Source organism: Mchenga conophoros, linkage group LG22 (assembly GCF_057382185.1).
Source record: "Mchenga conophoros isolate Kocher_MC1m ecotype Shallow Benthic linkage group LG22, M_conophoros_male_GT1.1, whole genome shotgun sequence".
In the NCBI taxonomy this organism is placed as follows: Eukaryota; Metazoa; Chordata; class Actinopteri; order Cichliformes; family Cichlidae; genus Mchenga; species Mchenga conophoros.
In genome coordinates this window covers 26,328,781-26,355,982 of record NC_140546.1, presented here as the reverse complement: position 1 = coordinate 26,355,982, position 27,202 = coordinate 26,328,781, and the positions used below count along the sequence as shown (strand labels likewise).

Below are 27,202 nucleotides of genomic sequence, written 5' to 3'. Positions count from 1 at the left end.
AACAGCTACATAAACATATACACCGGCCTCTTTAAAATATTGCCTGAAAATTGCAGAGCAAGCCCACCTCCAGCTTAAATAAACATGACACAAACCATAGACCAAGATGGCAAAATTTGTAAAGAATAACCACTCCTCTTTGCAATGCTTCCACCTTGTGGCGGATGTTTGTAACCTCAAGTGAATACTTTACACCATGGACGAAGAAAGAACATGTTTATCGGCATCCTAACATCTCAAGAGAAACTTTGTAGTCCAGACGGGACTCAGCGTTAACAGCGTTAACAGTCAAATACTCCCAGATACACACATTTCTCTCTGTTCTAGTAAATGTACCCGTCTTGTTTTAAATTTGGAGGACTTTCTTCTAAACATCAGGAGTTGAACCACTTTGCAGTAACAGGTGTAATGGAAACTGCTGTCAGGGCTACAGCACTATGTTCACATAAAATCAGCTAAAATTGTGGTTTTAAAGTTCATGCAACAAATATAATGTCCACTATCCTGAACAAACAGTGACGTGAACAGAGAATATACGTGCAAGGTGGCAATTCTGGATGAACATTGTTTTAATGAATTTTAACTGTTTACAAATGTTTGTTGTTATGTGTTTATAAATGATCAATTTTTGCATTGTGCAGTTTATTTGTTTTATTACATTTTGATAGAAGGAAATGAATCTTTGTCCCTACATGTTCTTCCTTTGCTTTTGCACCTTTGTAGTTTTGACAGCAGAGGTCACTAAATTAACTGCATAAACCACTGGTGCTCATACTGTGTTCAGTATAGACTTTGGACATTTACTTGCCAGTGGATGTGCTAATCACTTTAATTTTCAGTGATCTTTTTAACGTTAGATTTATATGCTAGCACTACCATTATCTAATAAGTAAACCCTATTGGGTAATAGTGTTATACAACGTCTGGGGATCCGAATGCTTCTTTAAACCTTTAAAACATGGGCCTGAGAACAGTACGGTGGTGCAGTGGTTTGAGGGTTAGGGTTAGCCTGGAAAAAGACTGTATAGTAAGGATGGACATGGCTATTACATTATCAGCTGGTTTGTAGTCGGTCCGCTTGTCAGTTTGATTTTCCTTCAAAAAATAAAGAACTGATGGCTTTTTCATTTTCTGTTCATTAGATAAATTTAAAGTTGAGTTTTTGGGGCCTTTTGTTTATAGTATTTGTCCGTCATTAGCTGACAGGCAGTTATTCACCCCAGATAAATTAGATGTGGGGTGAGACAGGAGGAATTTATCACTTGGAGTTCATGATAATCAGATTTATTTGATTTCAATGAGTGCAACAGCTGCCCCACAAAATCCTTAAGAAGTAACAATGGGCTGGGGTCGCCTAAGCTAATGTTAGCCACATATATTTAGTTATATATATATATAAAATTATATAAAAATTTAAAAAATCAATAGTGATGCATGCATGTCATCTGCAGGCTGGCCATTAGAAAGACTGGCTTTTACTCCCCTGTCTATGGCACAGACAAACAAAAAATGAACCATGTTCCTATTCTCGGAAAATTATATCTATAGACATGTAATTAAAAAAAATCAGCTGTGATGCATTGATGTGGCTGAGTTTACTTTGTTCTCTCTCCGATTTGTTTCGGCCATCCTTCCTGCTTGCTGAACCCTCCTCTTTTCTTCACTGAGTTTGCACCGTGTCCTGTTGCCCTACATGCACACTCACATACACACAGCATTTCCCTCCTTCTTTCTCCAAAGTTTCCTTCCCTCCTTCCTTGCACATCCCTCCACCCTCACTCTCTCCCCTCCCCCGTGGGAAACCCAGCACAGTGTGACTGTGGTTGTCCTTCCTGGAAGCTGTGGTGGTGACTCTGGCTCCTCCACGCAGGGGCTAGAATAGTGCCAGCCAGCCTATGTGTGTCTGTGTTGTGTGTTGTCTGTATGCCTGAGTGCGTATCTGTGTGTGTATATGTGTATGTGTGTGCGTACACCCTCCACAAACATTCCACCACCACACTGTCCGTCGGTCCGACCGCCGGCCGGCATCGCACGAGAGCCACGCCGTCACCGCGGTTCAGTCCTGACGCCAGCCCTGAATACTCACATTACACAAACACATACACACACACGACCATGCACACTGCATAAACAAAACACTCAACAAAACACACACACACACACACAAAGAAGAAAGCGCAAGAGACTGGCTCGAGCCCACAAAAGCACACTCACTCAAATAAACAATATGCACTTTGCGGAACACACACATTTTTGGACCACAGACCACAGACATTGCATCCTGAAGTAGATCAAAGCGTTCCCCAGCAGTAAACACACACAAGGCTCTTCTCTGCCCTCTCATCCCCGCAGAGCAGTTTTGGTGAAGCATGGCACAATTATGCTGATGTTTTTGAGAAACAAGCTTGTTGCAAGTGTCATTCATCAGCTTTCGGGTGCTTCTCGTGCACCCCGTACACGCTGGCCCACTCTCTGTGATTCACACTGCTTCTTTTCCTGTCCTTTTAAACCCTCGCAGTCCCCGTAACCCTGTCTCCTGCCTCCCTCCCACCCTGTTATTGAACGTCTACACCAAATCAGTCACTCAACCACAGCCCTTCAGATCTTTTCCTTTTGTTTTCCCCTCTCTCAGTCTGTCTCTCCTCTCTCTCCATCCCTCCCTTTTCGCCCTCGTCTTTTCTGTCTCTCCATTGTTGAGGAGACAGTGGCGCAGACAAACAGGGAGAGAAGATATCCGCTGGTGTACCGCAAGATTGGAGAGAAAGAATGGCAGAGAGACAGCAGAGGAGAGGAAGATACATTGACTGATACGAGGGTAAAGTTAATTACAGGGGACCGCCAATTAGAGGGCAAAGTGATGGGCCTGTTTGCCTCGCCGCGGCATCCCAAAAACATCACCATCTCCCACCATGTTTATCCTCTGCAGCCACAAGACCACAGCTCCCATCAGCCGTCACTGGAAACAGCTCAGATACCAAGTGGGTTATGGCTGGGGAACATGCAGGCAGTGTTTGCAGACATAGTTAATATACGGATAAACGCCTAACATGCAGTCTTTTTTCTTTTCTTTTTTTAAACCATTCCTTTCCCATTTGTATTGATAGCAGATGGCATATCTGCAGTTACATGTTTGCGTTTACTGATATAATCGGAGAAAAACACAGAAAACTTGAGCAAAGAGATAAAGGCACTTGGTCTTTATAGAAATTTTGTCAAACATTCAGAAAGCATGATCAAAAGTATAAATGTTTTGGAAAAACAGAAACATCACAGTTCTGGGATCAGTAAAATCTCAACCGCACTCTCTGTTGAGTGTTTTACTGTGATTATGGCTCTGGTGGACACTCTTCTTTGTGTGTATTTGTCAAGCAAAATCAACAATACGACTTTATTCAGAGCTACTCATTCACATTCCCTCTTTGTTCCGTAACATATGATTGTGATCGTCTGAAACTTTACCCATCACCGGATATGGCTTTTTAGAAGCAGAAACAATCATCAAAGGTTGAATACTTCTTTCTCCAAAGGAACCAATATTTGCTACATAGAGCACATGGGAGGTCCATGTCCGCTCAAATAAAGAGCTGACCCTCAAAAAGCACCGATCTCAGTCCCCCATCCTTGGGCCGCCTTGGCTGATCCGCTCAAGCCCCTGCGCTGGACTGTGGGAGACCCCATAGGTGCAAAGGGCCTGAAAGAGACTTGTGGAGGGGCGGAGGATGAGGAAGTGGAAGAGGAGGAGGTTGAAGGAGAGGAAGAGGAAGGGGTTGAGAGAGGTAGAGGTGAGGCCCTGCTGGAGCTGTGAGGAGACGGCTGTGGCGGTCTGGAGGGGGCTAGGACTGGAGACGCTGCGAGGGAGGGCACCCTGTGGACGGTGGCAAGAGCTGTAGGTGCAAGGAGCTGTGGTGCACCCTGCTGGCACCCGGCCAGGGGGGTGAGGCGTAGGGAGGCGGGCGATGGGTAGCTCCCTAGCAGGGCCAGATCCCTTCGCCCACTGGGGAAAGGAGGGGAGGAGGAGGCTGGGGAGTTAGGGGAGATTTGAGGGAAGGATGCCCATGGCCAAGGAGCGAAGGGCAGGGCAGAAGCAGGGGGTGACTGCAGGAGAAGAGGGTCTAGCTCACTCGCGCAGTGAGAGAGGTGGGAGACCAGACGAGCTCCTATAGGGTCTGGGGAGTCCCCCTCAAGTGAGCTGAGGTACCGTACCACCTCTCCAACGCATTCCCTGAAGCCCAGGGTCCTGTAGTCGACTGCCAGAGCCCTCGCATCAAAGTATCCTGAGGTGGAAAAACAGTTCAGTTTAGTCTTTGCTGAATAAATGCAGGGGGAGGCAGTAAAAATCTCTTTTCTAAAGAGGAGGATAATAAATAATTATGAATCACTGCTTTATGTGGAACGGCTGTTTGGGAGAATCCGAATAGGGCAGCAAGCAAGAGTCCAAATTGTCACCTTTTCCTCCCATGGCATGCAGCAGTTTGAGGTGGTCCACTGTCATCTGTAGAATCTCTGCTTTCTCTAACTTTGATGAACCCTGCAGTGAAAATTAGCAACATTCTGATCAGTGGCACGATGACAGAAAGCTGCTTAGTCTTTTAGTTTTATTGTCTAACTATGACAAAAAATATCATCATCTCAAATTCATTCCTTACCTGTTTTTCAAAAGCGCTGGGCACCAGTCTACGGAGCTCTGACAAGCTGTGGTTGATGCGGTCTCTGCGCCTCTTCTCTATGATCTGCATAAGAAAAAAAAAAAGCAAACTGAGTTGCAGACTCAACTGAAAAAGAGACAGAACCGACTAACATCCAATGACCTAATCCACTCACCCCTCTTCTCTTCTTTCGAGCCAGAATCTGCGAGGCGCTGCCTGGAGACATGGACCCAGTGACTGGGCTGTACCGCGAAGATAGTGTTGAAGCAAGAGAGCGAGATGAGTAAGAAGGGACACAGAGGGAGAAAGAAAAAAAAATCATTTGATTTTCCTGCATATTGTTATTATTACCCTCCTTAATATGACACAGAGGCAGGATGGCACACCAACTCCCTTCAATCTAATTTGTTTTTTGGGCACAGAAAAGAAGAGCAGTGCCCGGGAGAGGAGGGAAGATGAGATTGTTTTCACTTTAATGCATTTCTGGACATTAGTCTCAGTGAAATGACATGCTGTTCTCCTTTCCGTCTGAGCAAAAGCACTTTTAGAAAAGATGATTATATAGCCTCGAGGCGATGCTTGCGCTCACATGGGGCTCCAGCACGCTGCAATGGGAGCATGAGCTCCTCCGAGTACAGTCATCCAATATGGATTGTGTTTGTTTGTGAACTCTCATCTTACAGGCCTGAAAGAGACTCCGAGCCTCACAGTTCCCTCCAAACTGCCCCGCTAGAGACTTATTTCTATTAGATTTTAACATGAGGGCTGCCAGTTTAGCTGTGTGTTTTTGTTTAGGTAAATCTTTGATGGGGTTGACTTGAAAAAGCAGCGCTGTCTTCTGTTTGCATGTCACATGGCAATTTAATTTATCTAAACCGTCTTTAGCGTTACTGGCTCGCTCAGCGCCTGTGATGTAAGCAGCACTGCTGGGAATGAGTTTTTGTATACTGTTACAAAAACACTTTAATGACTGGCGCTTTGAATCAAAATGTCTTTTAATGCTAAGTCAAGGAATTTGACAAATTTATCTAAGAAGCAAAACGCTTTAATGACTTTAAAATAGAGTGTGCAGCGTTCAGAGTAATTTTACTGTTTATCAGGCATTTTCCACAACAATGGAACAAGTTACATGCAGTGGACTGCACTTAATCACCTTGGCACTGCAGGCCGCGTTTGCATTCAAAGGTTAGAAGATTTTTTTTTCCTCTTCCAGAAGTATTTTAGCGTTTAACCAGCCATTTTAACTGTATAGTTCACATTTGTTATCGGAGTTTTCCAGTGCAAAAGCAAGATTTCAGTGTTGGGATTATAACTTTATAATAAAAGCATAGAAAAACTCATTTGTTTGTGAAAAAGCAGTTTTTCTATGCCTGAAAATGCAGTCTTGGAAATGCAGCAAAAATGTGTGTCTGACATAGACGAGGAGATCTTTCATAAAGTTGCTAATTAAATAACACACTGTTTGCATGGAATAATAACACTAAACTCATGTGGGAAAATGCACTTTTTTCATATTTAATGTGACGTAAAATATTAAAACTATTTTAGAGTTGTTTATTAAAACCAACTCATGAGCTTTCACTTGTGTTTCTCATGTGAAGAAATTTTCTACATCAACTGCAGACATTTCATTTTAAGACATAATACTATAATCACTCATTGTGGTTCAAATCAATAGATTTTTTATAAATATACATATATACAATTAATATTCCTGAGTGAATGACTTCCTGCTCATGTTTTCATCTCCTGTGTTGACACTTCAGCGTTGACAGGCCTTTTTTGTTTTACATGGATGGTCATGCACGCAGCTTTTTCGACTAACCCCTACACTTACATGTGCAACAACCGCTGTAAAGCTTCTGTTTTACACAGAAAGTGAACACTGTATATCTTACCTATCTATCTAACATAAATCTATAATAAATCTGCTTTTCTGAACAAGAGAAATTTGCTGATTTGAGCCTCAAACTTCGTTGACACGTCAGTTTTTACACTGACATCACTGACGTGGTTTTTAAATTTGCTTAAAGATTTATAATATGCGAATTAAACCATGTCAAGACTTAAAAAATAAATAAAAATAAAAAACTTTGTACCTGAATGCAGGAATCTTTAAATAATAAGAAGTTCTATTTTGCTGTAATTGCTTTATAAACACAACCTTGTGGGACCTCAAACTTTTCCCACAGTCTTTTAAACTCGTTACTGCGCAGCAGACTGGAAAACATGCTCGGGGCAAATTTGCCTTTAACTTTGTCTGCTAAATACAGCCGCGCGCCATGTAATTTTCTTTTCAAACATGACTGGAGGGAACGTGTTACAATCTCAGGTGTGACTGAAGGAGGCTCACCAGTAGCTATCTTCTTGGCCCACGTCAATGAACTCGTCGGTGTCCGAGTCCGGAGAGCTGTAATCGTGAGGTCTCTTCATTTCGCTGCCCCTTCCTCACTGGCTGGAGCGATGACGACTGATGACAGAAGGACGAGGAGACTGACAGGTCTGGCTGGATGATCTTGTTGGTTCCTGCCTCTGCCTCTTTAGGAAGTCTCCCTCTGGATGAAGCACTCACCCTGCGTGCCCGTCACTCTCTGCTTCTCTTGCACGGTTACTTATAAGAGCTCTGTTGTCCTTAGTTACTTCTTGTCACTCGTGTTTGTTGTTTTCGCTGTCGTCGGTTCTTCATGCGTCTTCTTTTTTTCTCTCCCTCTCTGTGAGTCAGTGGTGCCACTTGATCAACCCCCAAGGGCCCATGACAACTAAGAAAATTCACAAGCTGCTTTAGTCTTGTACTCTATCACTGGCATCCAATCATAGTCTCTCTCTCTCTTTCACTGTTATTTCTCTCTTGGCTCGCTCGCTCTGTCACAGCCACCCAATGACAAAACAGGACTTTGGCAGTTTGGGCAGGGTTGCCAGTTTTGGCTCCCCCGCCTCCTTTCCATGTCCCTCCTCTCTCCCTTTAATCTGCCCTTCTCTGGCTTTTCACCCTCCTTCCCTCTCTCCTGCACCCCCCTCAGCCTCATCTTTCCACCCCTTTGCTCAATCATCCTCTGTCAATTAGCCTCCAATTTCATCCTGCTTTCCTTCCTTCCTTCCTTCTGTCCTGCTTTCTTTCTCATTCTGCTCCTTTAATTATGCTGTTCCATAGAACAATGGCAACAGGAGGGAGAGCGAGGTGAGGAGTGTGGGAATTATGAACTGTGAAAGCACTCCATCATACAGAGGCGATGCACAACATCTGATACTTGCACAGTCTCACGAGTCACTTTTGACTCGAGTTCTTGAGCAATTTTGTGTTGTGAGAGAGAAACGGCACAGAGTGAAAACACGCCTGCAGAGATGAAACGCAGCCAGCGCCGACCTTTGAGCTCCATAAATGATACAAATAGAAAAGTTTTATACTTGTATAGAAAGATTTTATGGGAATAATTAAGCCGTGTCAGCAGTTTAACTAACAGTGTTGGCTGTTTTTTGCTCTTGTTTTAAAAGGTGATATTTAAAGTACCTAAATCATTACAAGAGTATACTACAGGGATTTACAAGCAATGCCAATAATTTATGTTCACCTTTGAAAATAACACTTTTATCAAGCATCAATCTCCAGTGTGACAAATAATGTCAACAAAGTTTTAGAAAACTTTAAAAGAAAGCATATCACTGTGTAGAAGAGATGGACATATTGCTTTGTGGTTGTTTTATGGAGCCAGAACTGACCACACAGCTCAGCTATCAGTTAACACTCATAGTTGACGTTTATGAAAAATTGCTATGAAACGATAAAAATTGGCAATAGTAGGCTACAGAAAGGATCTGGTGGGAAAGGGTTTTGGTAACAAGCTGTAAATTTCAGAGAGTGAGTGAGTGATTTTTTTTTTTTCAATGTGGAAATCCACCATAGACTGTATAAAAAAGATAGACATAACCACTGTGATATCCGCTATCAGTTAGTGTCCCATTAGCTGAGTTTTTTTAGTATTGCCATCCTGTTACTAGGTGGATCTAACTGTGAAATCAACGGTCAGAGTACCATCTTCCTTTTTTACTCGAATGAAGACAGTAATGTATGCCAAAAACATAATGTTTCCTTCACTGACTTGAAACTAGCAATGGACCCCAAAAATTACCAGGAAACTATTATTGAGTAACTGGAAGTCTTTTTAAAGAGTTGCCCCTGCTGGCCATTAAAGAGACTGCAGAACCCAGAGGCTATGCCCATCATTTATATACAGTATATGTAAACTATACATATAGATGTGTGGGTCTAAAAACATGCCATCTTGCCAAATGATGCTGCTAGCGCTATCTGAGGACTCAGCATTCCACTTTCTCATCTAAATATGATTGGTTCTGGCAACAGTCGAACAGCATAAACAGGCTTTAAAACAGTTATCCAGAAATATTGGGATATGTAACCATTTATATATTTAAATATCCAACTAATTATACATCTATCTTTCATATGCATTCTATGTCAAGATGTAGATTTGTCACTATCTTTTTGAAATTACAGCTTCAAGTATTTCAAGATAAGAAGTGAGGCACAGATAAACCCAGCTTATTCAAATCGTTTTTATTCAGCCTGTGTGTGCAGAGATGAGGGCAGGTACTGAAGGGTCAAGGAGAGAAGTCACCCCACTGAGTGTCTGAACATCTGGGCTCTTCACTGGACAAGATAGCACTCTCTATACACTCACACACACAGAGCTCACTCGCGGCACTTGTTTCCTCTGCCACCGTGGGAAGATTGCTGGTGCAGATTGCCATGGAAACATGAGACCCAGGCGCCGGTTGTTAGGAGCGATGCCTAAGTGACCCAGCAGTGTGCGCATATGTGTATGTGAAAGACTGAGAGAGGCCAAGTGGCATGCCCTCTTGCACACAATGCCCAGCTGAGGGTGTCTCTTCCTGCCTGGCAGACTGGAAGGGTGTGTTAGTTTAAACATAGGCTGCGACAATGAATGAGTGCGAGGTCTTTGTGTATACTAGTTGGGCAAGTGAAGTCGTTTTTAAAACTTTAATTTGGTCGTCTTTTAAATGGATTTCCAGTAGTCTTTATGTTCTTTTCAGCTTCATCTTGCTCAGCGTGACGACAATTGAGCCTTTCCTACAATCATTTTTGTCATGTCGCATTGTGTAAAGTAGTGGAATAACTTAAAACATGTGCAAGTGAGTGTGTTTGCAATAGCCAAGTGTGAGTAATCAGTGTGACCATCACCAGGGGGCTCGCAGTGTGGTGGATATGAGTCAGGACTAACAGAGTGGAGAAATCCCTTTTCTCTCCCAGCAAACAACCCCCACTACCCAGTTCACATATCCTTTCATTACTAATCATTCTCTAATTCAGATCTGGATTTCATTTCAGCATCAGAAAACTGGGGGGAAAGAAAGATGAAAAGACATCTATGAAGTCAGCCTTCAGTGTTCCGTATTGCTATTTTTATCACCCACTCTTTACTTCTCTTCAAAGGTTTACTTTCCCATTTGTATCGCACGTCTCTTTAAAAACAAGAGAGAGAGATCGCTCTGGTTTGCCGGCCACACCGCCCAGCTGTTCCGAGATGAGGCAAGTTACAAGAAAAGAAAAAAAGGGAAAAGAAATGGAAAGTAATTAAGGAGATAAATGATTAAATAGATATATTAATTATGAAAATGGTTTCATGGTGGGGGCGTGTGCGAAGGAACGGTAAAGCCAACATAAGAGGGAGACGAGAGCTGGCACTGGGTGGTTGGATGGAATTCTGGGAGATTTCTGGCGATCTTGGTCGGCCACTTCAAGTACTCTCCCTCCCATCCCACCAAACCACAACAAGGCAAAGTCCCTTATTGAAATTAACAAGCTCATACTTTTACAATTTGCATACACACGCACACATGCGCAACTCAAATATGAACATGAGGACACGCACGCACACACGCGCGGGAGGCCACGCACTGATTCATACAAGCTAGCGCACACATGAAACTCCCTGACACGAATGTGGACAGCACATACCCACAATTTATAAGGCACAAACAGCTGCAATTATTCTTTCTGATGCATGACTGCTGCTATTGTTTGAAACTCTGTGAGATGGAACAAGCTCAGTGGGGTATTGTGTTTGTGACTTTTTTTCTCCGCATTTTTCAGTGAAACTAAATAACTGATCACTGATACGTCTCACTGCATGGTTTGCTTTCATTAACAGTACACCAACAAATTTTTTTTGTCAAAATGTAATGTACATGCACCAGTTTAAAAACAAAAAAAGGGACCTAAACCTGCTGAAAAAAGAGACATGAAAGTAAAATCCTATGTATCATAAATCTGAAGGAGGGTCTTTTTAACGCATTTTTTAAATTTCTAATAAAAGTGAATATTTGGAAACGATGCAGATTTTCTAGAAAATTTGATTAACTGTATGGAAATCAAAAAGAGTGCTGTGTTATTATGTTAAAATATTAATAATAAAATGTAAATCTTGCAAATAGAACAAGCTAAAAAAAAACGACACCTTCACATTCACAATATAATAATAATATAACATCTTATTCACAGAAAGTAGAAAATAAACAACAAGAAAACAAATATGTTTCCAAATATGTTATTTAAATTGAAGGTGGTCCTTAAAATGCTAATATACCATCAAACCATCAAGCAAGTTAAATATTTATTCACTGTCTTGAAGCCCCGTAGTGAGTCTGTGAAAGGCCAAATGTGGTCAAAGGGGCCCTGCATGGTGCCCTGCTGCATGCAAGCGCTATTGACACATGCCCTCAAAATCAGTTGATTCCGTATTGGTATGAGGCCTTTATAATAGTCCGACTGTGGCTGGCTGCTCTGTCGCAGGGATCAGGAATGGATTGGCATGGGAACTGGCATCAGACTGGCTTGGCACTCTCTGGGCCGGACCCATGAGGGATTTATCTGCCTTTCAGACACATAAGGAATGCTGGGACTTGATGCACTTGCTGTCTGGCTGTCTTCACAATTCACTCCAAATAACCTGAATATATGAGGCATTCCTGGGAACGCCAGGTTTGTGCCCACAGGGTGTCTCCAAAGAAACCCATTGTGTTTTTATGATCTGATTGAGCTAAGATGAGCTGTGAATAAACTAGCAAAGGAACGCAGCAAGACGCAGCCAGAGCGAATGACTGAAATAGTAGCTGCCGTGATTTAAGGTGTCAGTAGGGCAAAATGGCTGCGGCTACGGGTCGTGCCGTCTATCGGAGAGCGAGAGACACAGAGAGAGAACAGGGAGAGGGCGAGAGAGTCCTCCCTCCTCATCTGGCTCCCCCTTTGCAAAGATAAATAAAGAGGCTAAAAGCCGAAGAGAAGAAGCAGAAAGGAGCTTTTGTGGCTTCCGAGTGGGGTCCCTTTCATGACGGTTCCCACAGCACTGGGCCTGTGATGACATTCACCATGTTTCACACACACAGGCACACACACACGCTGATGGGCCCTGTGACTGCGGTGACTTTCGCTGGTGCCGGGCCCCAGACGGGACGGCGAGGGCCCCGAGAGCCACAGGCAGCCATTGTGCTGTCGCCGCGGAAACCAGCCTCTTTATGTCAGACATGTTTTTCTGTTTGTTTTCTTTTTTATGTCTTTAATGTGGGCAAGGGGAATGTTTCCCCTCTCATCTACCACCCTCCACCCCCCCCCCCCCCCATCCCTCCACACTGCACTGTGTTGCACCACCCCCTACCCCCACCAACCATACCCATCTTCCTTCCCCTCCCACCAATTCATCCACATTTGTTTCTCCTCTTCGCCTCCTCTTCTCCCTTATGTTGTCCCCACCCCACCCACTCTGTTTCCCCCTGGAGATCGTCATTTGTAAAGCTCTTTGCTTAGACAGCCCATATCTTTGTCGTGGTGTTGCGGCCTCCCTCTCACTCAACTCCTTTTTATCTGTGCTTCGTGAGGGTTTGGCACAAGCTGGCACTTTTTCTTCCTCCTGCGCTGAAAAAAAAGAAGAAGAAGAAAAAATGTGCACAACTCTAAAACAAGAAAACCTATCCCCAAAACAATCTCGCCTTTCCCACGCTAAGCCAATTTTCTTCATAAGATTAAACAAGCTCACCAATAACGACGTGAAAGAAAATTGAAGGCGGGGGGTTGGGGGGGTTGAGAGAATCTGGCTATGATTACAGTCTGACAGAGGATGCCCCAAAGTCATCCAGTGAGGAAAAACAAACCTGAAAAAGCTCGACTGTTACTATTTTTAAGCACGTGAAGAATGCTGCTTGGTGCCATGACTCAAAGGCACGTTGGCCCTCGTCCGTAATCAGTTCACTCTGACTGCTCTCCTCTGCCACATCACACACAGGACACAATCTTTAACGAGCCACAGAGAAAGGAGGAGAAGAGAGAAAAAAAGGAGTGTGGGGGGGGAGTGAAAAATGAAAGAGTTCGAGGCTAATCCGCAGTGCCCCTCAGCCATGCATGTGACTGTGCCTGATTTTGATGAGTGTATGTGTGGAGAGGGGGGTGTTTAGGACTCAGCTAATATTAGCCACTGTAAAACAAGTTTGACTAAATCTGCGTAGGTTCTCAGTCATGTCCAGGTCACGGTAATCTAAGGAGCTTAGAAAGAACAGCAACTGGACTTCTTTAAGTTTCTTGGAGATGTTTCAAACTTTTATCCAAGAAGCTTCTTCAGTTCAGTTCAGTTTTACTGACTTTTGACTTGGAAGCTGCCCATCGTTTAGATTTATGGAGGAGATTGATTGAATTTACATATATGTATATTAATCCAAGCTGTGCTTTGCACTCAGAGATGAAAATAAAACTGGATTCTCAGACAAAGCCAGGCCACGCTTTTCCCCGTCCCTGTTAGACACCCCTGTGCTGCTGCTCTTTGACAGCCTCTCACTTTCCCAAATCCCTCGTTTAACTTTACACCTCAGATTACAGCCTTATCTGGGGGGCGACCTGCCGACACCTTGTTCCGATGGCAGCTCAGGAGAGCGAGCGTAAACCCCTGAAAACCCAGCATAAGAACTCACCGCCACCACACTGCTGGGTCATTTTTAGACGGGGATTATGGTGAGTGTGCGCGAAAGGAAGAGAAGACGCTGATGGAGGAAGGATGTGGGCAATAACAGCCATCATTCTCATCCCCTTGAGGGAGTTGGTTTTATTGGTGTCAGTACAGTAGTGTTTTGTTTTTTGTTTTTTGAGAAAACTGAAATACAGGATACACTGAAGTGGGTTTGATTGAGCACTTTTTTTTCCAGATGCCAAATCATCATTCCATAAAACTAATAAATTAGACAAAAATAATCTCACTTTAAAAAATAAACACAAGTAAAACTGTTGTGACCGCCTGACCTTTCTGGCAGCTCAAGCACCACTTATAGACATGTTTCAAATTCATCTATTACAAACGGGCATTTTTTAAACACATTTTTCTCCTTTGTACAAATTTTTCACGTGTCTCTTAAAAATAGAATCACAGTGTGTGTGTGTGTGTGTGTGTGTATATATATCTATATATATAGATATATATATTAGGGGTGCAACGATACACAAAATTCACGGTTCTATATTTTTTCGATACAAAAAATGTTCATGCCTTTTTAATTTGCCATTTATTAAAATTATAAATATATATTTTAACTCAAAAGTACAGTTTTTAAATTTAACGTTGCTGAAACAACAAAGTAATAAAAAAAATAAATCTATCTGATTGAGAAATCACTCATCTTTGGAAAAGAGAGTTTATTACAGAGAAATGTCTCTTTCCAAAATAAAAGCTATACTATACGCTTCTTCTGGGCTATATTCTCAGCAGCATATTAAACATATCAGGTCCCCATAAGGAGAATCATGTGCTAACGGCTGTCTAAATGACTCGGGTAAAGTTTGTAGCATGCATGCTTGTTGTTTTTGTCTGCTTCCACTTGTCTTTGCACTAGGATGATGTTGGAGTAAATGTGCAGTCATATTCATTTTGTTCCCACTAGTGCTGTCAGCGTTAATCTCGGTGAAATGACGTTAACGCCACAACACGGCAAATCTCCGTTAACGAGCTACCGCGGATCGCCCCGTGCTTGGGGCTGGACGGCCAACACGTTAATGAGCAAACTGCGCTAATGCAGTAGTTCCCACCCATGTAATTGAGCATTGCGTGGCACATCCAACATACTGTTTTACTTTTGTCCATGACGCGCTTACCATCAGGGTCATGCTTCACATGAAGACCAAAATAGTTCCAAACGCCAGATCATCTGAATGAGGGTGGGGGAGGTTCAATTTGCCATGTTGCAACGAGCTTAGCTTCTGTCTTGCTAGCTTGTGCTGCGCTCAGTGGATCTGCGTTCGACTACTCCGCCTAGGCTGCACTGTCGAGCGCAGATCCACTGAGCGCTCAACACAGACAGCATCGTCAGAAGGAAAGTTGATAAAATAAATTAAAAATTTTGTATTGTTCGATACATATGCGTACCGAACCGAAAGCACTGTATCGAACGGTTCAATATCAATACAAGTATCATTGCACCCCTAAAAAAAAATTTAAAAAAAAAAAAAAAAAAAAATATATATATATATATATATATATATATATATATATATATATATATATACATATATATGTATATGTGTGTGTGTGTGTTGTGTGTGTAAATATATATATGTAAATATATGTAAATGTGTATATGTATGTAAATGCAATGCTGCCTGCTTTGAAATCAAACAAACACAAGACAATTCCTCATCCACACAGACATATGGATTCAAAGGACAGGCACACATTCATAAAACTGCCCGTAACAGATGCTCATACAAATGTTGAAAGGCATACTTGTACAGTAGACTCACTCTACACACTCCACGTGTATCTTGGGCACAAACAAACACTGTCTATCTCAGACATGAAAACTTGCTTGAGGTCATTGCTTGAGAGCGCCTTGCTAGCTGTATATGGTGCAGAAGGCTTTGATCTCTGGACTTGGCTGTGGCAAAGACAGCCAGCGCTGCGGCCCTGCGATACCGGAAGCTTGTGGTCTGGGCTGGCTCCATTTACTACTCTGTTCTGGTGCTAAATATACAATAATAAAAAGGCTAGCAGATTTATTTCAGACTTATACATTTCCTCTCCAGCGAGGGAAGAAAGGACAAAGCAAAGAGACAGACGTCTCCAGATTACCAAAGAACATTAAGTGATAATTACAGAGAGAGATAGAAAGAAAGGGACGAGGTTTCCCCCTCTCGCTTTTCTCTTCCTCCTTTACTGCCACCACAGACTAAGAGGGGCGCCCACTCTATTAGACTTCGAATGATTGGCTATGATTGCATTATCTGATCTCATAAGGGATGAAACACACACCACATGCCTGCATTTCATTGCTCAGTGATCACTCAGAAGTCAAACATGTTTTTTTTTTCTTTATACATGAAGCCATAAAAGAACATGGGATTCAAATTCAAACATTTTCCTAATCTTTTTCAAGTTAGTTTCCTGAAACACACAAGCACGCGTGCACACACACATTCATACTCCGCTATGCACTCGACTTCACCACGAGTCCACCGCACTCCTCTCAAAGCTCTTTGATCCCCGGTCGAGGGTCCTCTCCGTGGTGCCTCAGTCTGAATTCCAGAGATTCTGGGATAATTCAAACGTTTCACGGCACATACTTGGTCCCCCCAGGAGACAGCGGCAGAGATGGAAAATGCCACCACGGTCCCTGTCTCTTTCTCCCTCCATTGTCCCTACTCTTTAATCAGGCCCTCTCTGTGGCTCACGCTGCCACCATGGTGTGTTGTCTCAGCCTGGGAAAATGCCGGCCTAAGTGGCTGTTATGTGCTGAGGCGCAGACCACAGGGACCCAGAGGGGTGCTGCTGGAGCCCTCTGTGCCAGCCGTGGGTCTCAGAGTGGCTAACACACACAATGAGTGAGGTCCCAAGTCTGGATGTAACCTTACATAACAGCCATCACTTCATCTATTTACTTTTTGTCTGGGTTTTCAATCAGTAAATCATCATACGACGTTGTAATCACAGGGACAGGCAAGAAACCCAATCATGAATCATGAATGTTATTTGTTCCTAAGAAGTTGCTGGGTGTAAACCGGCGCTAAACTGCCACACAGATAGGGCAGTATTGTAGAAAGTCCAGTGTGATTGCTTGGCTACGATCTGCAGAGAGGGAGTTTCCTGCCCTGAAGTCAACAAATGACAAAAACAAAGGCCTTGTGTTTCCCTGAGTCACAACCAGAAGAAGGTCAATAAGCAGAGCAACATCAGTGTTCGGCCCATTTTAGCTTTGTTTTGGGATGGACTCGTGTTAGGGCTGTGCCTGTCGGGTCAACTGACAGCTGGACTTGCCTGCAGCCGGACACAACGCTCCATCAGGTCAAGTTTACAAGAGCTGAGTGAAAGCCTTCTGCTTTATACTGGTTTATATTTAGTGCTTATAAGCATGAATAGAGTTTTTATGAGGTGCTATAAATTTCATTTTCAAAAAAAAAGAAAAGGGGTGAGTGCTTAGGCTCATGTACGCCTACCCTGTGGTTTCCACAGGCCACCACGAAGCCTTTGTATTCACTCTGTTTGCCATGGGAAAATATCTGAAACAAATAAGTTGCCCAGTCGGCACCCATCAGTGTAAAAAACACTTCTAAGAGCTGTGGATTGTGCTGAGAGGGTGTGGTGCAGCGCTAAAGGAACTACTTGTTTACTCTTGCTATGTCTGAAAATAAAATAAAAAAAAGGATCTATTTTCTCTCCGAAATGGGAGGCAAATAAACAAGTATTCTTGAGCAGACAATGTGGGCAGGCGCGAGCCGCCTGTGGTTGTACAGCGGCATGCTGGACTTGGTAAGAGATGGAGGGTGACACTTGGAGGTTCTTCCTCCAAAACATCATTACCATCATCATCATCATCACAAAAAACGGTTTTGCTCTTTATGGATAGTTTCCTGCTTTGTAACAGCTGTGTGCTGGATGAATTTGTTAAACGGCTCTCCAATGGATTATGTTAAAACTTAAAGTCAGGGGTGTGGCCACTTTGACTGGCAGGCAGCTGTAGCCAAAAGCTGACTTCTAACTCAAATCACTTAGCTGGACCTTACTTGCACCCATCTGTGAGTGCAGTTTTGTAGCCAAACCTGATGGTGAGCTGATCATTTAGCTATTTTAGCCAGCTGTGGCCAAAATATACTGAGACTTCAAAATGCCGAATCCAGACACTAACGGTGTGCTCATGATGGTCACATCCATCTTTGATATACAGTCTCTCCTGGAGACATCTAGAATTGAATTGTAAGCATTAATCAGCTGGTTTGGTTTTTAATGAATACTGCCATATAGTAAGGAAAAAAAAGTTCAGTGCAGACAGTGTTACGAAAACGTTTTAGATTATTTCTGTATTTGTCCAGAAGCTTAACAAATCCGTTTTCTAATAGTTAAAAGCATGGCATCATCATTTACTATAAAGTAAAATATGCATCCTGAATTAAGAGCACATGGAAGACAGAAATCCATTTTCTTGGGGTCAAGCTTGCCATAGTTGGTGATCTCACTACTTAACATATTCCTGGTATTTTTGCAAGTCATGTTGTTTTATTCCTTTACACAAAGAAGTCAGAGGCACATGTACAGAACAAGATGTAAATCTGTCAATCTGACCATAACTTCCTCCAGGTAAAAATAGTACAGCAGACGCAGAACTGGCCACTGATTGGACAGATAAACAAAAACGTCACTGTTTTTTTTTTTTTCTTTGGCCGAAAGCGGAAGTTGTTGGCTAACGTGGATATGGGACAAAAGAGCCTCGCTTCTAGCGGTGCTACTGTAAAAGAGTTGTTACGGTCAGCGTAATTAAACAAGTGAGTCGGTATTTCACGCCTTTTTATTTCAGTTTTTTCACAGGTTTTGTAAAAAGCAGCTGGTCTCGTCAGTCGGCTATTTTAGGAAAAGTACTGCCAACTAGCTACCCAGCGTTAGCAACACACACTAGCTAGCAAGCAAGCAGAGAAAAGTGATTCCACTTTTGTTAGTTCAGGTGTGTCTGAGTTAATGTTTGCGTGTTTAAACTCCGTTATCCTTGTTGTGTTTTTAAAGTGTCAAGCGTCAGTGGTTACAGTTTGTCAGACCCAGTGTGTGTTAGCTGAGTTAACTGTTCACCGTTAGGACTAAAGTCTATAATCATTAACGTTTGTTTACCTGGAGATTTTAAACGATGTATAAGTCAAGCTTGTAATACAACTCTGTCGGAGTTGACTATTAAGTGGTAATACGATTGTAAATAACACACCTCCAACAGTTAATGATCACAAGTGCTTGTTTACCTCCGTTTACCCGTCTGTTCCCTCATCCTGGCAGAGCCGCCAGGAGTTCAGCCATGGAAGTGCCTTGCTATCTGTCCAAACTACTGTTCGAGCTCAATGAGCAACGGAAGCGTGACTTCTTCTGTGACTGCAGCATCCTTGTTGAAGGCCGTGTCTTCAAGGCACATCGGAATGTCTTGTTTGCAGGAAGCGGTTATTTTCGAGCTCTTCTCGTTCACTATCTACAGGTAAGGACATAAGCACGGATTCCATTGTTTTCTCTGAGTGTTTAAGGAGAGCTGACTAAACTAAGGTGGCTTCTTGGACGTAAATTCAACAATTTGGTCAAGAATAATGTATTTATTATTGGACTGGCATATATTACAGTCAGTTTCATCTTTAGTTTCAAGGTCTAGTGTGTTGTGTTATTGTGACAGCTGTTTCCCAGAGTGTTCTTTCACATACCGCTTGTCGAAAGGGGGAAAAGGCTTTCCAAACCTGCAGTGGATATAAATGACTTACACCTTTCCCTAAACTTTTTCCTAAACTTGCATAATTCAACTGAAAAGCAAAAAAAAAAATCTTGGAGGAAAATATAAATAATAATGATTAAAAAAATGTACAAAAATCTTTTTGCATAAGTGGGCACACCCCTACACTAATAATTAGGCAAAGCACTTTTTAAAGAACGCAGTCAGGCTCCTTGGGTAGGAGACTATTAGCATGGCACATCTTGACTTCGCAATATTTGCCCACCTTTCTTTTTAAAAGTACTCAAATATGTCAGATTGCTAGGGTATCTCTTGTGAACAGCCCTCTTCAGATCACACCACAGATTTTTCCATTGGATTTATGTCTGGCTGGGCCATTACAGACTTTAATTTTCTTCAGGTGAGGTCATTCTTTTGTTCATTTGAATTGGCTTGGGATCATTGTCATGTTGAAAGGTGAAATTCCCCTTTATCTTCAGCTTTCTAGTAGATGCCTGAAGATTTGGGGCCCTCCATCTTGACTAAAGCCCCAGTTCCAGCTGCAACCCCAAAGCATGTTACTGCCACCACCATGCCACCAGGAAACTCCTACTAGGACAGTTTAACTTTACTTGGGCTTAATCAGTTCAATTCAGTTTTATTTATACAGTGCCAAATCACAACAACAGTCACCTCAAGGCGCTTTATATTGTGAGGTAGACCCTACAATAACAACACAGAGAAAACCCCAACAATCTTATGATCCCCTATGAGCAGGAAGAAACCTCCAGCAGTGGAGAGGAGTCTCTTTTATTGATAGTAGGTGTGTAGAAGACTAAATGCTGTGATTAAATCAAAATATGCTTCACCAAAGTAGTGATTTAAGGGTGTGCTCACTTATACAACCAGCTTATTATGTGTTTTTAACTTTTAATATTTTTCAGATTTGTTTTTTCAATTAAATTGTACAGGTTTAGGTAACATTAAAGGTGGGAACATTTTAAAATGATGTATTGCAGTAATTCTTTTTAACATCATAGAAAACCTGGCATTTCAACAGGGGTGTCTACACTTTTTATATCCATTCTACCTGGCCCTGTGTTTAAAAAAAACAAAAGTAATTGCCCCCACTTGTTAAATTAAGCTCACACCCAGGCCTGATTACTGCCAGACCTGTTCAGTTGAAAAATTACTTAAAGAGAAGATGTCTGACAAAATGAAGTAGGCTAAAAGTTCTCAAAAAGCAACACATCATCTAGAGAAACTCAAGAACAGATGCCATTTCTAAGACTTTGGGACTCGCAACGAACCACAGTGAGTGCCATTATCCATCCATGGGAGCGTTCCAAGGAAAAAAACGATTGCTGACCGAAAATAACACAGTTTTGTCTCACATTTTCCAAAAAAACATCGTGATGACTTTTAAGAAAATAGTTTGTGGACGGGATAAAAACATAAACTTTTTTGGAATGTTTGAATTGTGTTAAATCTAGCATAAAACTAAAACGCAATATTTCATGAAAAGATCATCATACCAATAGTCATAGATGTTGGTGTTTTGATGGTCTAGGGCTTTGCTACTTTGCTGCTTGAATGTTTGGATGACTTGCTGCAGTTTATGGAACAGTCAGCTGGCACCTGCTCCCTATCAGAAAATCATGAAGCAATCAATTCATGGCCTAAAGCTCAAGCACCTTTGAGTTATGCCACAGGACAATGATCAAAAACAAACCTGACTGGCTCACAAATAAATAAATAAAATAAATGAACAACTTAAGGTTTTGGAGTGGCCTAGCCAAAGTCTGGATCCAATTGAGGCACTAGGGCATGACCTTCACCAGGTGGTTCAGGTTTGAAAACCTTCCAATGTGGCTGAATTAAAACAATTCTGGGGGCTAAAATTCCCGCAGAAAAGTTTGGAAGACTTTTGTTTCCTTTTTATATAAATTAAATCATAATTTAAAAAAAACTCAATTTTGCATTTACTCTCTTTTTATCTAATTGAGATTTGAAATTGGGAAGGGGGCAAATACTTTTTCCACAGCACTGTGTTTTGTCAAAGTCACAACTAAAATCTGCAGACAAGCAGTATTTTTTTATATTGTTCTTTTCTCAAACAAGAGGCAGAGAGTGCTTCACAGAAAACAAACATAAGCAATGTAAAAATTCCAAAATGAAGGGAGGTCATATTTAAACAACAGAAATAATGCATTAAGTGCTACAAATAGAAAAATCTGTGTTAAAAGTAGGGCTGAACGATTATGGAAAATAATCTAATTGCGATTTTTTTGCCCCAATATTGCGATTGCGATGCGATATGCGATTATTTTTTAAGGTCTTTGTCTTCTGTATTATTAAACAAAGACAAGCAATACATCATATGGTATGGCCAATACTATATTACATTAATTTTAAACTGTTCTTTCCTGGAAGACAGACCTCTGTTATGATGACATGAGGTGATGCATGAATTGATGACTGACATTTTTATTTAACTTCTTCAATCACAACAGTATATTTGAACATACACAATAGTTTATTTTTAGCTTACAAACATCTGAGCATAAAGTGGTGACAAGGAACCCTGGTGTAAACATTAAAATGAAAGTCAGTACAATGTGCAGATTGCAGAAATATACATAAAAAAAATCAGTGGCTTTACCACACTCAGTTTTTCGACATCTGTGAACTACTAGACAGTCATTCAATTAAAAAATAATATTAAATAAATAAAACTAATAAATAAAAAATACACACATCTTACTGATCTCTGCAGTCAGTAACATTACACATAAAGTGCAAACATAATAGCAATTGTATAAACACACACACAAACACGCCTTTAAAGTTTAAAGGCGTGAAATTGGACGGTCTAGCCTTCTGATTAGCGTCACCGCTGTCTCGGTGGAGTTTAATAAACTCGGCCGTCTGCTTCTTGCTATCTAAAATATAACCAGACACTGGCGTAAATTCTCGACTGTCTCATACTTCTGTTTAATAAGTTTTCTGTTTGACGTTTAGTCAGCTGTGTGAAAACCAAGGAGGAACCCACCCGGGGGATTAATAAAGTTTTATTTTATCTAATCTAATAACTTTAATCTCAGCCAAACCGATTTACTCACGAACAAACAAAACACTGAAAAAAGCCCAACAATAACATTTTTAGGTTGTCTAAGTGACTTATATATTACGTTTAACCCGAGCAGCGAAACTCCGCGGTGATCTGAAAATGATGTGCCGGGAGTTGTGCCGTTCTCGGCCGCATCAGTAATCCTCGAGCTCCCGGCTAGCTGTCGAGCTGGTGGGTAGCAGACGCCTCTGAAAACGTCGAAGCACTTTTGCAAATATGGGATATCTTGATAAACCGAGCAGATATTTGATGTTTACACAACTACTTTCTCGCCTGAAAATATGTTAAAAGTTTATTTTGTGACCCAGAAAGATTAGTATGAGTAATTTTAAAACTTAGTAGCGGCCGCCATTGCTGGAAACTGGAGTTTGGCTGGGCCGCGCTATGAATTCTGGGATATGGTAGTAATTTGGACAGCCTTCGGCGCGTCGCTGTGACGTAATCGGTCTACAAATGCGGCCTCAGGAGGATGCAGCCCATGAATTTGGACATGTCCAGAGTATAATTGCAGCCTTTGCGGTTAGAAAATTGCACTTGATCATGTCGCGATATTATCGCAAATGCGATATATCGTTCAGCCCTAGTTAAAAGCAGTACAAAAATTAAGACAAATTATGCATTTTACAAAAGAAGAACTGATATAAATATATTACTAATATCCGCACGTAAACAGATTTTTAAGAGTCCACAGAAATGACAACTCACCCAGCATACAGGCAGAGTTACACAGGTCAGGTCACAGCCTCAAGTACTCTGTCACAGTGTGTCCTTCGGTGGATGTGGGGGGAAAACCTCCCAAAAAACATTAATTTTAAATTGTTTTGACTAAAGGGAATGACATGAAGAAGGTCGGCCACAAGGGAGCCTGACTGTGAATGCTGTATAGGTAAGGATGAGAATTTTAACTGGATACTTAACATTACTGAGGGCCGGTGAAGAGACATTGGTTGGGTAATATGGGAGTAGCTCTATGACCTAGAAAGTAGCGTAACAGCATTTTTGAAGTCAGGAAAATGGAGATCTTGAAAACCTTCAGCTGTTTTGTAAAAACTATGATTTGAAATATACCGGTATTTCTCTGGAGCCCTGTTCCACTTTCTAAATATCTTCTGTTCCAGCATTTGTTTTCCGATACATTTGGCTCAACATTGTCTATCTTTTGAAAACATCTCTTTTCAGGACAGCGGACAGCGCTACAGCACAGCGTCGTTGGACATTGTGACAGCTGACGCCTTCTCTGTTATTCTGGACTTCCTCTACTCTGGACGCCTGGCTCTGAACAGGAGCAATGTCATCGAGGTGATGTCAGCAGCCAGCTACCTGCAGATGACGGATCTGGTGAACTTCTGCAAAGAGTACATCCGGTCGTCTTTGGAAATCTGCAGCAAGGAGAAGGAGAGAAACACGGAGAAAGAGAATCAGACAGAGGATGGAGGAATGGGTCCTGCAGACAGTGGCACTCCTTCTGCAACAATTTCCAGTGGTGCTGGGGTTGCAGAGCCTCATTCACAGGTCTCAGAGGCAGATAGGGGGTCAGGTTTAGGTCAGGAGTCTGTTACATCAGGTAGAACACCTTTGTCCATTGTTGTCACCACCACTCCAGGCGCTACCAGGGATATGGACACCTCCTATCCCTCTCGGGAAGAGTTTGCACCTGGGAGTGAAGGGCAGAAGGGACATATGGATCAGACTAATCTCTCATCATCCTCATCTTCTGCTCTGACTCCAGAGTTGGTGAACCCTAAGATAGAATATGACCCTGATGAAGAGCTTATGGAGTCACCAGACACCAAAGTCATCACATCCTATCCTGGGCCTCCTCTGCACAATACTCATCATAGCAGGCTGCTTCCCCCAAGTCCCTCTCCATCTAACGAACGCTCCCCCTTGGGATACAGCTCATCCTTTAATGCTAGGCAGCTGATGGAGGCGCTGGCCAGAGGTGAAGGTCCCAACTCTTTGGGGGACAGAGTAGGGCAGCGCTTCACCCAAGGGCTGGGTAGCAGCACTGGAGGAAGCAGACTGGACGAAGGTCTGGGATTTGTAGGATCATCAATTATGGAGATCCAGTCTGATTGGCTTGGAGAGGACACAGGTAATTAGCAGAATAAATACAAGGACATTTAATCGATTAAAAAGCTATATAGCAATGTTAGTAAATTGTCAACCGGAATAGATAGGGGTAGGTTTGAATTGTTGCTGTGTTTTTCCTCCTTCAGGTGATGGCTTAGTAGTGCCAGTAAAACTCCACAAGTGCCCCTTCTGCCCATACACTGCCAAGCAGAAGGGGATCATGAAGAGGCACATCCGTTGCCACACAGGAGAGAGGCCATTCCCCTGCCCCATGTGTGGCAAGAGGTTCACACGACAGGAGCACCTACGCAGCCACGCCCTTAGTGTAAGAATTTCATGCACTGCAAGCAGGTCGACTTCATTCTGAGTTAACCTTATGCAACTTTAGTTCATAAATTTTCGAATAACCCAAACTATTAGCATGAACAGGTTAGATTTTCTTTTATTAAGTGTATCTGTACACAACATTTATATTATCTGAGAAGAGACACATCTCAGTTTTTGTTGCATTCCTGTGGCCTCTTGCACTGAACAATTACAGCAACATGTGTCAGTAATTACTACAGGAGTCTCAATGACAGAGACCTGATACAATACTAGAATACAGCTTCTGTATGCTAAGACTTCATTAAAGTATCTGTGTCATGCTGCTTCCAACTTACAATGCACCGTATTATGGATGGAAATATTTTACATTGTGCTCCATAGTACTCATTTTAAAGCTTTTCTACTTTAAAACATCATTCCACACTAATACATTGTGCAGTGTAATATTTTAAAGTCACATGAATATTAAAAATAGTCTCCAACTGCGACATTAAAGTGATACTGTAAAAGATTATGTTCATGTATCAGATTCATAATGAGTATTTTTTTTCTTTAGGTACTTTAAGGACATTTGATGCTAAACATTGTTTTAATATTAGGTGCAAGTATGACATTTTGAAGTAAATTTCATTAAGTGACTTAAAGAAATTCAGTGAAAACTGAAATTGCATTCACTGTTCACCGTTGTGTGACGTAAGTTTCATTAGTGCAGTATTTTTTTTTTAAATTTTTTTTAAATTTTTTACCCCTCAGCCATAAAAAGCTGATCTTACCCTGCCGGGCAGGCAGGTGGCTGGAGTGGACACCCAAGTTTGTGAATGTGATAACTTGAGAATGAAGCGTCATAGTGGAGTAGAGTTTCAAATTGGCACCATAAGTGCATCTGTTAGTAGTCTGAGGTTTAGCACTATCCACTGCTGGGCTTTAAAAAAAAAAAAAAAAATATTGTGCTGTTATTCTCATCTACGCTGATGGAAAAGTTGGTATTGTCCAAACAGATGAATTCACATCCTCCATGTCTTGATCATCCACAGGTCCACAGACACTACTGGCCAGTGTCATGCAAGAGCTGCAGACGAAACTTCACTGGTTCTAGCGTTTCACCCGGACTCAGACGCTTCGGCATCTGTGATAGCTGCAACTGTGTGACCACCACTCATGATGAAACAGCCCCTGTTCACCCTTCCAGCCAGTCAGAGCCTGTGGAACGAGCAGACGGCAGTACGGATTGGTCCAGCTTTATAGATGAGGTGGACGAGGTGGAGGTCGGCAGAGTGGAAGACTTAGTGGAGAAACAGATGCTTGAAAGACAGCTGGCTGTCTGCAGTGATGTAGTTCACGCGTTGTGAATTCAGTCAGTTATACCCAGGAAGAAAGTCTTTCTCTGAACTTGCTGTCTGAGCTAGTGTGTCATGCCAAAATGTAGTCCTGGACACGTTGGGGTTGTAGTTTGGCTTTATGTTTGTCAGATTTCATCACATTTGTGCAGGATGGCGTCACAGATCTTTAGTCAGAGGCTATGTGTCATGGCTGGTGCGATTCCCATCAGGGTGATCTCTAGTTAGTATTATTTACTGTAAGATGATTTATTTATTAACTAATTTGTATTTTAAATTTAAATTTAAAGTTTTTCAGATATTTTACTCCAGTGACTTGCTTGACTGGAACTAGGTTCATTGATTGTGTATGCGTGTGTATGTGTTTTTCTTTCTTTTAATTATTACTGTAGTCTTTCCTTTCCTATATTTGCACAACTGATAAAACCAAATGTGTGTGTGTGTGTGTGTGTGTGTGTGTGTGTGTGTGTGTGTGTGTGTGTGTGTGTGTGTGTGTGTGTGTGTGTGTGTGTGTGTGTGTCTTGTATGTAAGAAGAATGCACCCGTCCAGCTGGATTTCTGAATATACAGAGGACAGACAAAGCGTCTTCTCAAATGTTTTGCTTTGTCCAGAAAATTACACTTTGTGTATAAAAACAGTCTTGTTGATGTAGAGGGGCCACTGGAGTTATCACTGCAATAAATGTGTTCTCAAACTGTGGACATTGTGTCATTGCTTTGTCATTCTTTGTTTTAATCTTTTTCTTTCAATAGTCCCGGAGTCACTTCTTCTTTATTATTGAAGTATAAGTAAACTTTGTACTTGATGTAGTTTTGGATCATATACAAAACTAGCCTGCGGCGCACTCTAGTGGTTATTCAGTACAAATTCGTGCCAGCAACTGTTTTCTCGCGTTTCTGCATTAAATTAGCAGCTGCATTTGTCCTTTGCAGAATAGTCATTTATTTAGTGATCC

At 41.9% G+C, this 27,202-nt stretch overlaps 2 protein-coding genes across 3 annotated transcripts; one reads left to right on the top strand and one right to left on the bottom strand.

Moving 5' to 3' along the window:
- Positions 1–2,532: 2,532 nt before the first annotated feature.
- heyl (hes related family bHLH transcription factor with YRPW motif like) lies at positions 2,533–19,144 on the bottom strand. Of its 2 annotated transcripts, none has more exons than XM_085261591.1 (5): positions 18,931–19,144; positions 4,822–4,888; positions 4,647–4,730; positions 4,447–4,528; positions 2,533–4,274 (listed from the first exon to the last, which is right to left on the bottom strand). In XM_085261591.1, exons 1-5 carry the CDS (start codon positions 18,954–18,956, stop codon positions 3,592–3,594), a joined length of 942 nt encoding a protein of 313 aa, XP_085117717.1. In that variant the 5' UTR covers positions 18,957–19,144; the 3' UTR covers positions 2,533–3,591. The 2 variants fall into 2 exon arrangements, with proteins under 2 accessions (XP_085117717.1, XP_085117716.1); XM_085261590.1 differs by lacking the exon at positions 18,931–19,144 and adding an exon at positions 7,000–7,523 and having other exon boundaries at positions 2,534–4,274.
- zbtb8b (zinc finger and BTB domain containing 8B) lies at positions 18,348–26,946 on the top strand. The gene is made up of 5 exons (XM_085261589.1): positions 18,348–18,468; positions 18,965–19,157; positions 23,689–24,604; positions 24,729–24,907; positions 25,944–26,946. Exons 2-5 carry the CDS (start codon positions 18,984–18,986, stop codon positions 26,256–26,258), a joined length of 1,584 nt encoding a protein of 527 aa, XP_085117715.1. The 5' UTR covers positions 18,348–18,468; positions 18,965–18,983; the 3' UTR covers positions 26,259–26,946.
- The last annotated feature ends 256 nt before the right edge of the window (positions 26,947–27,202 follow it).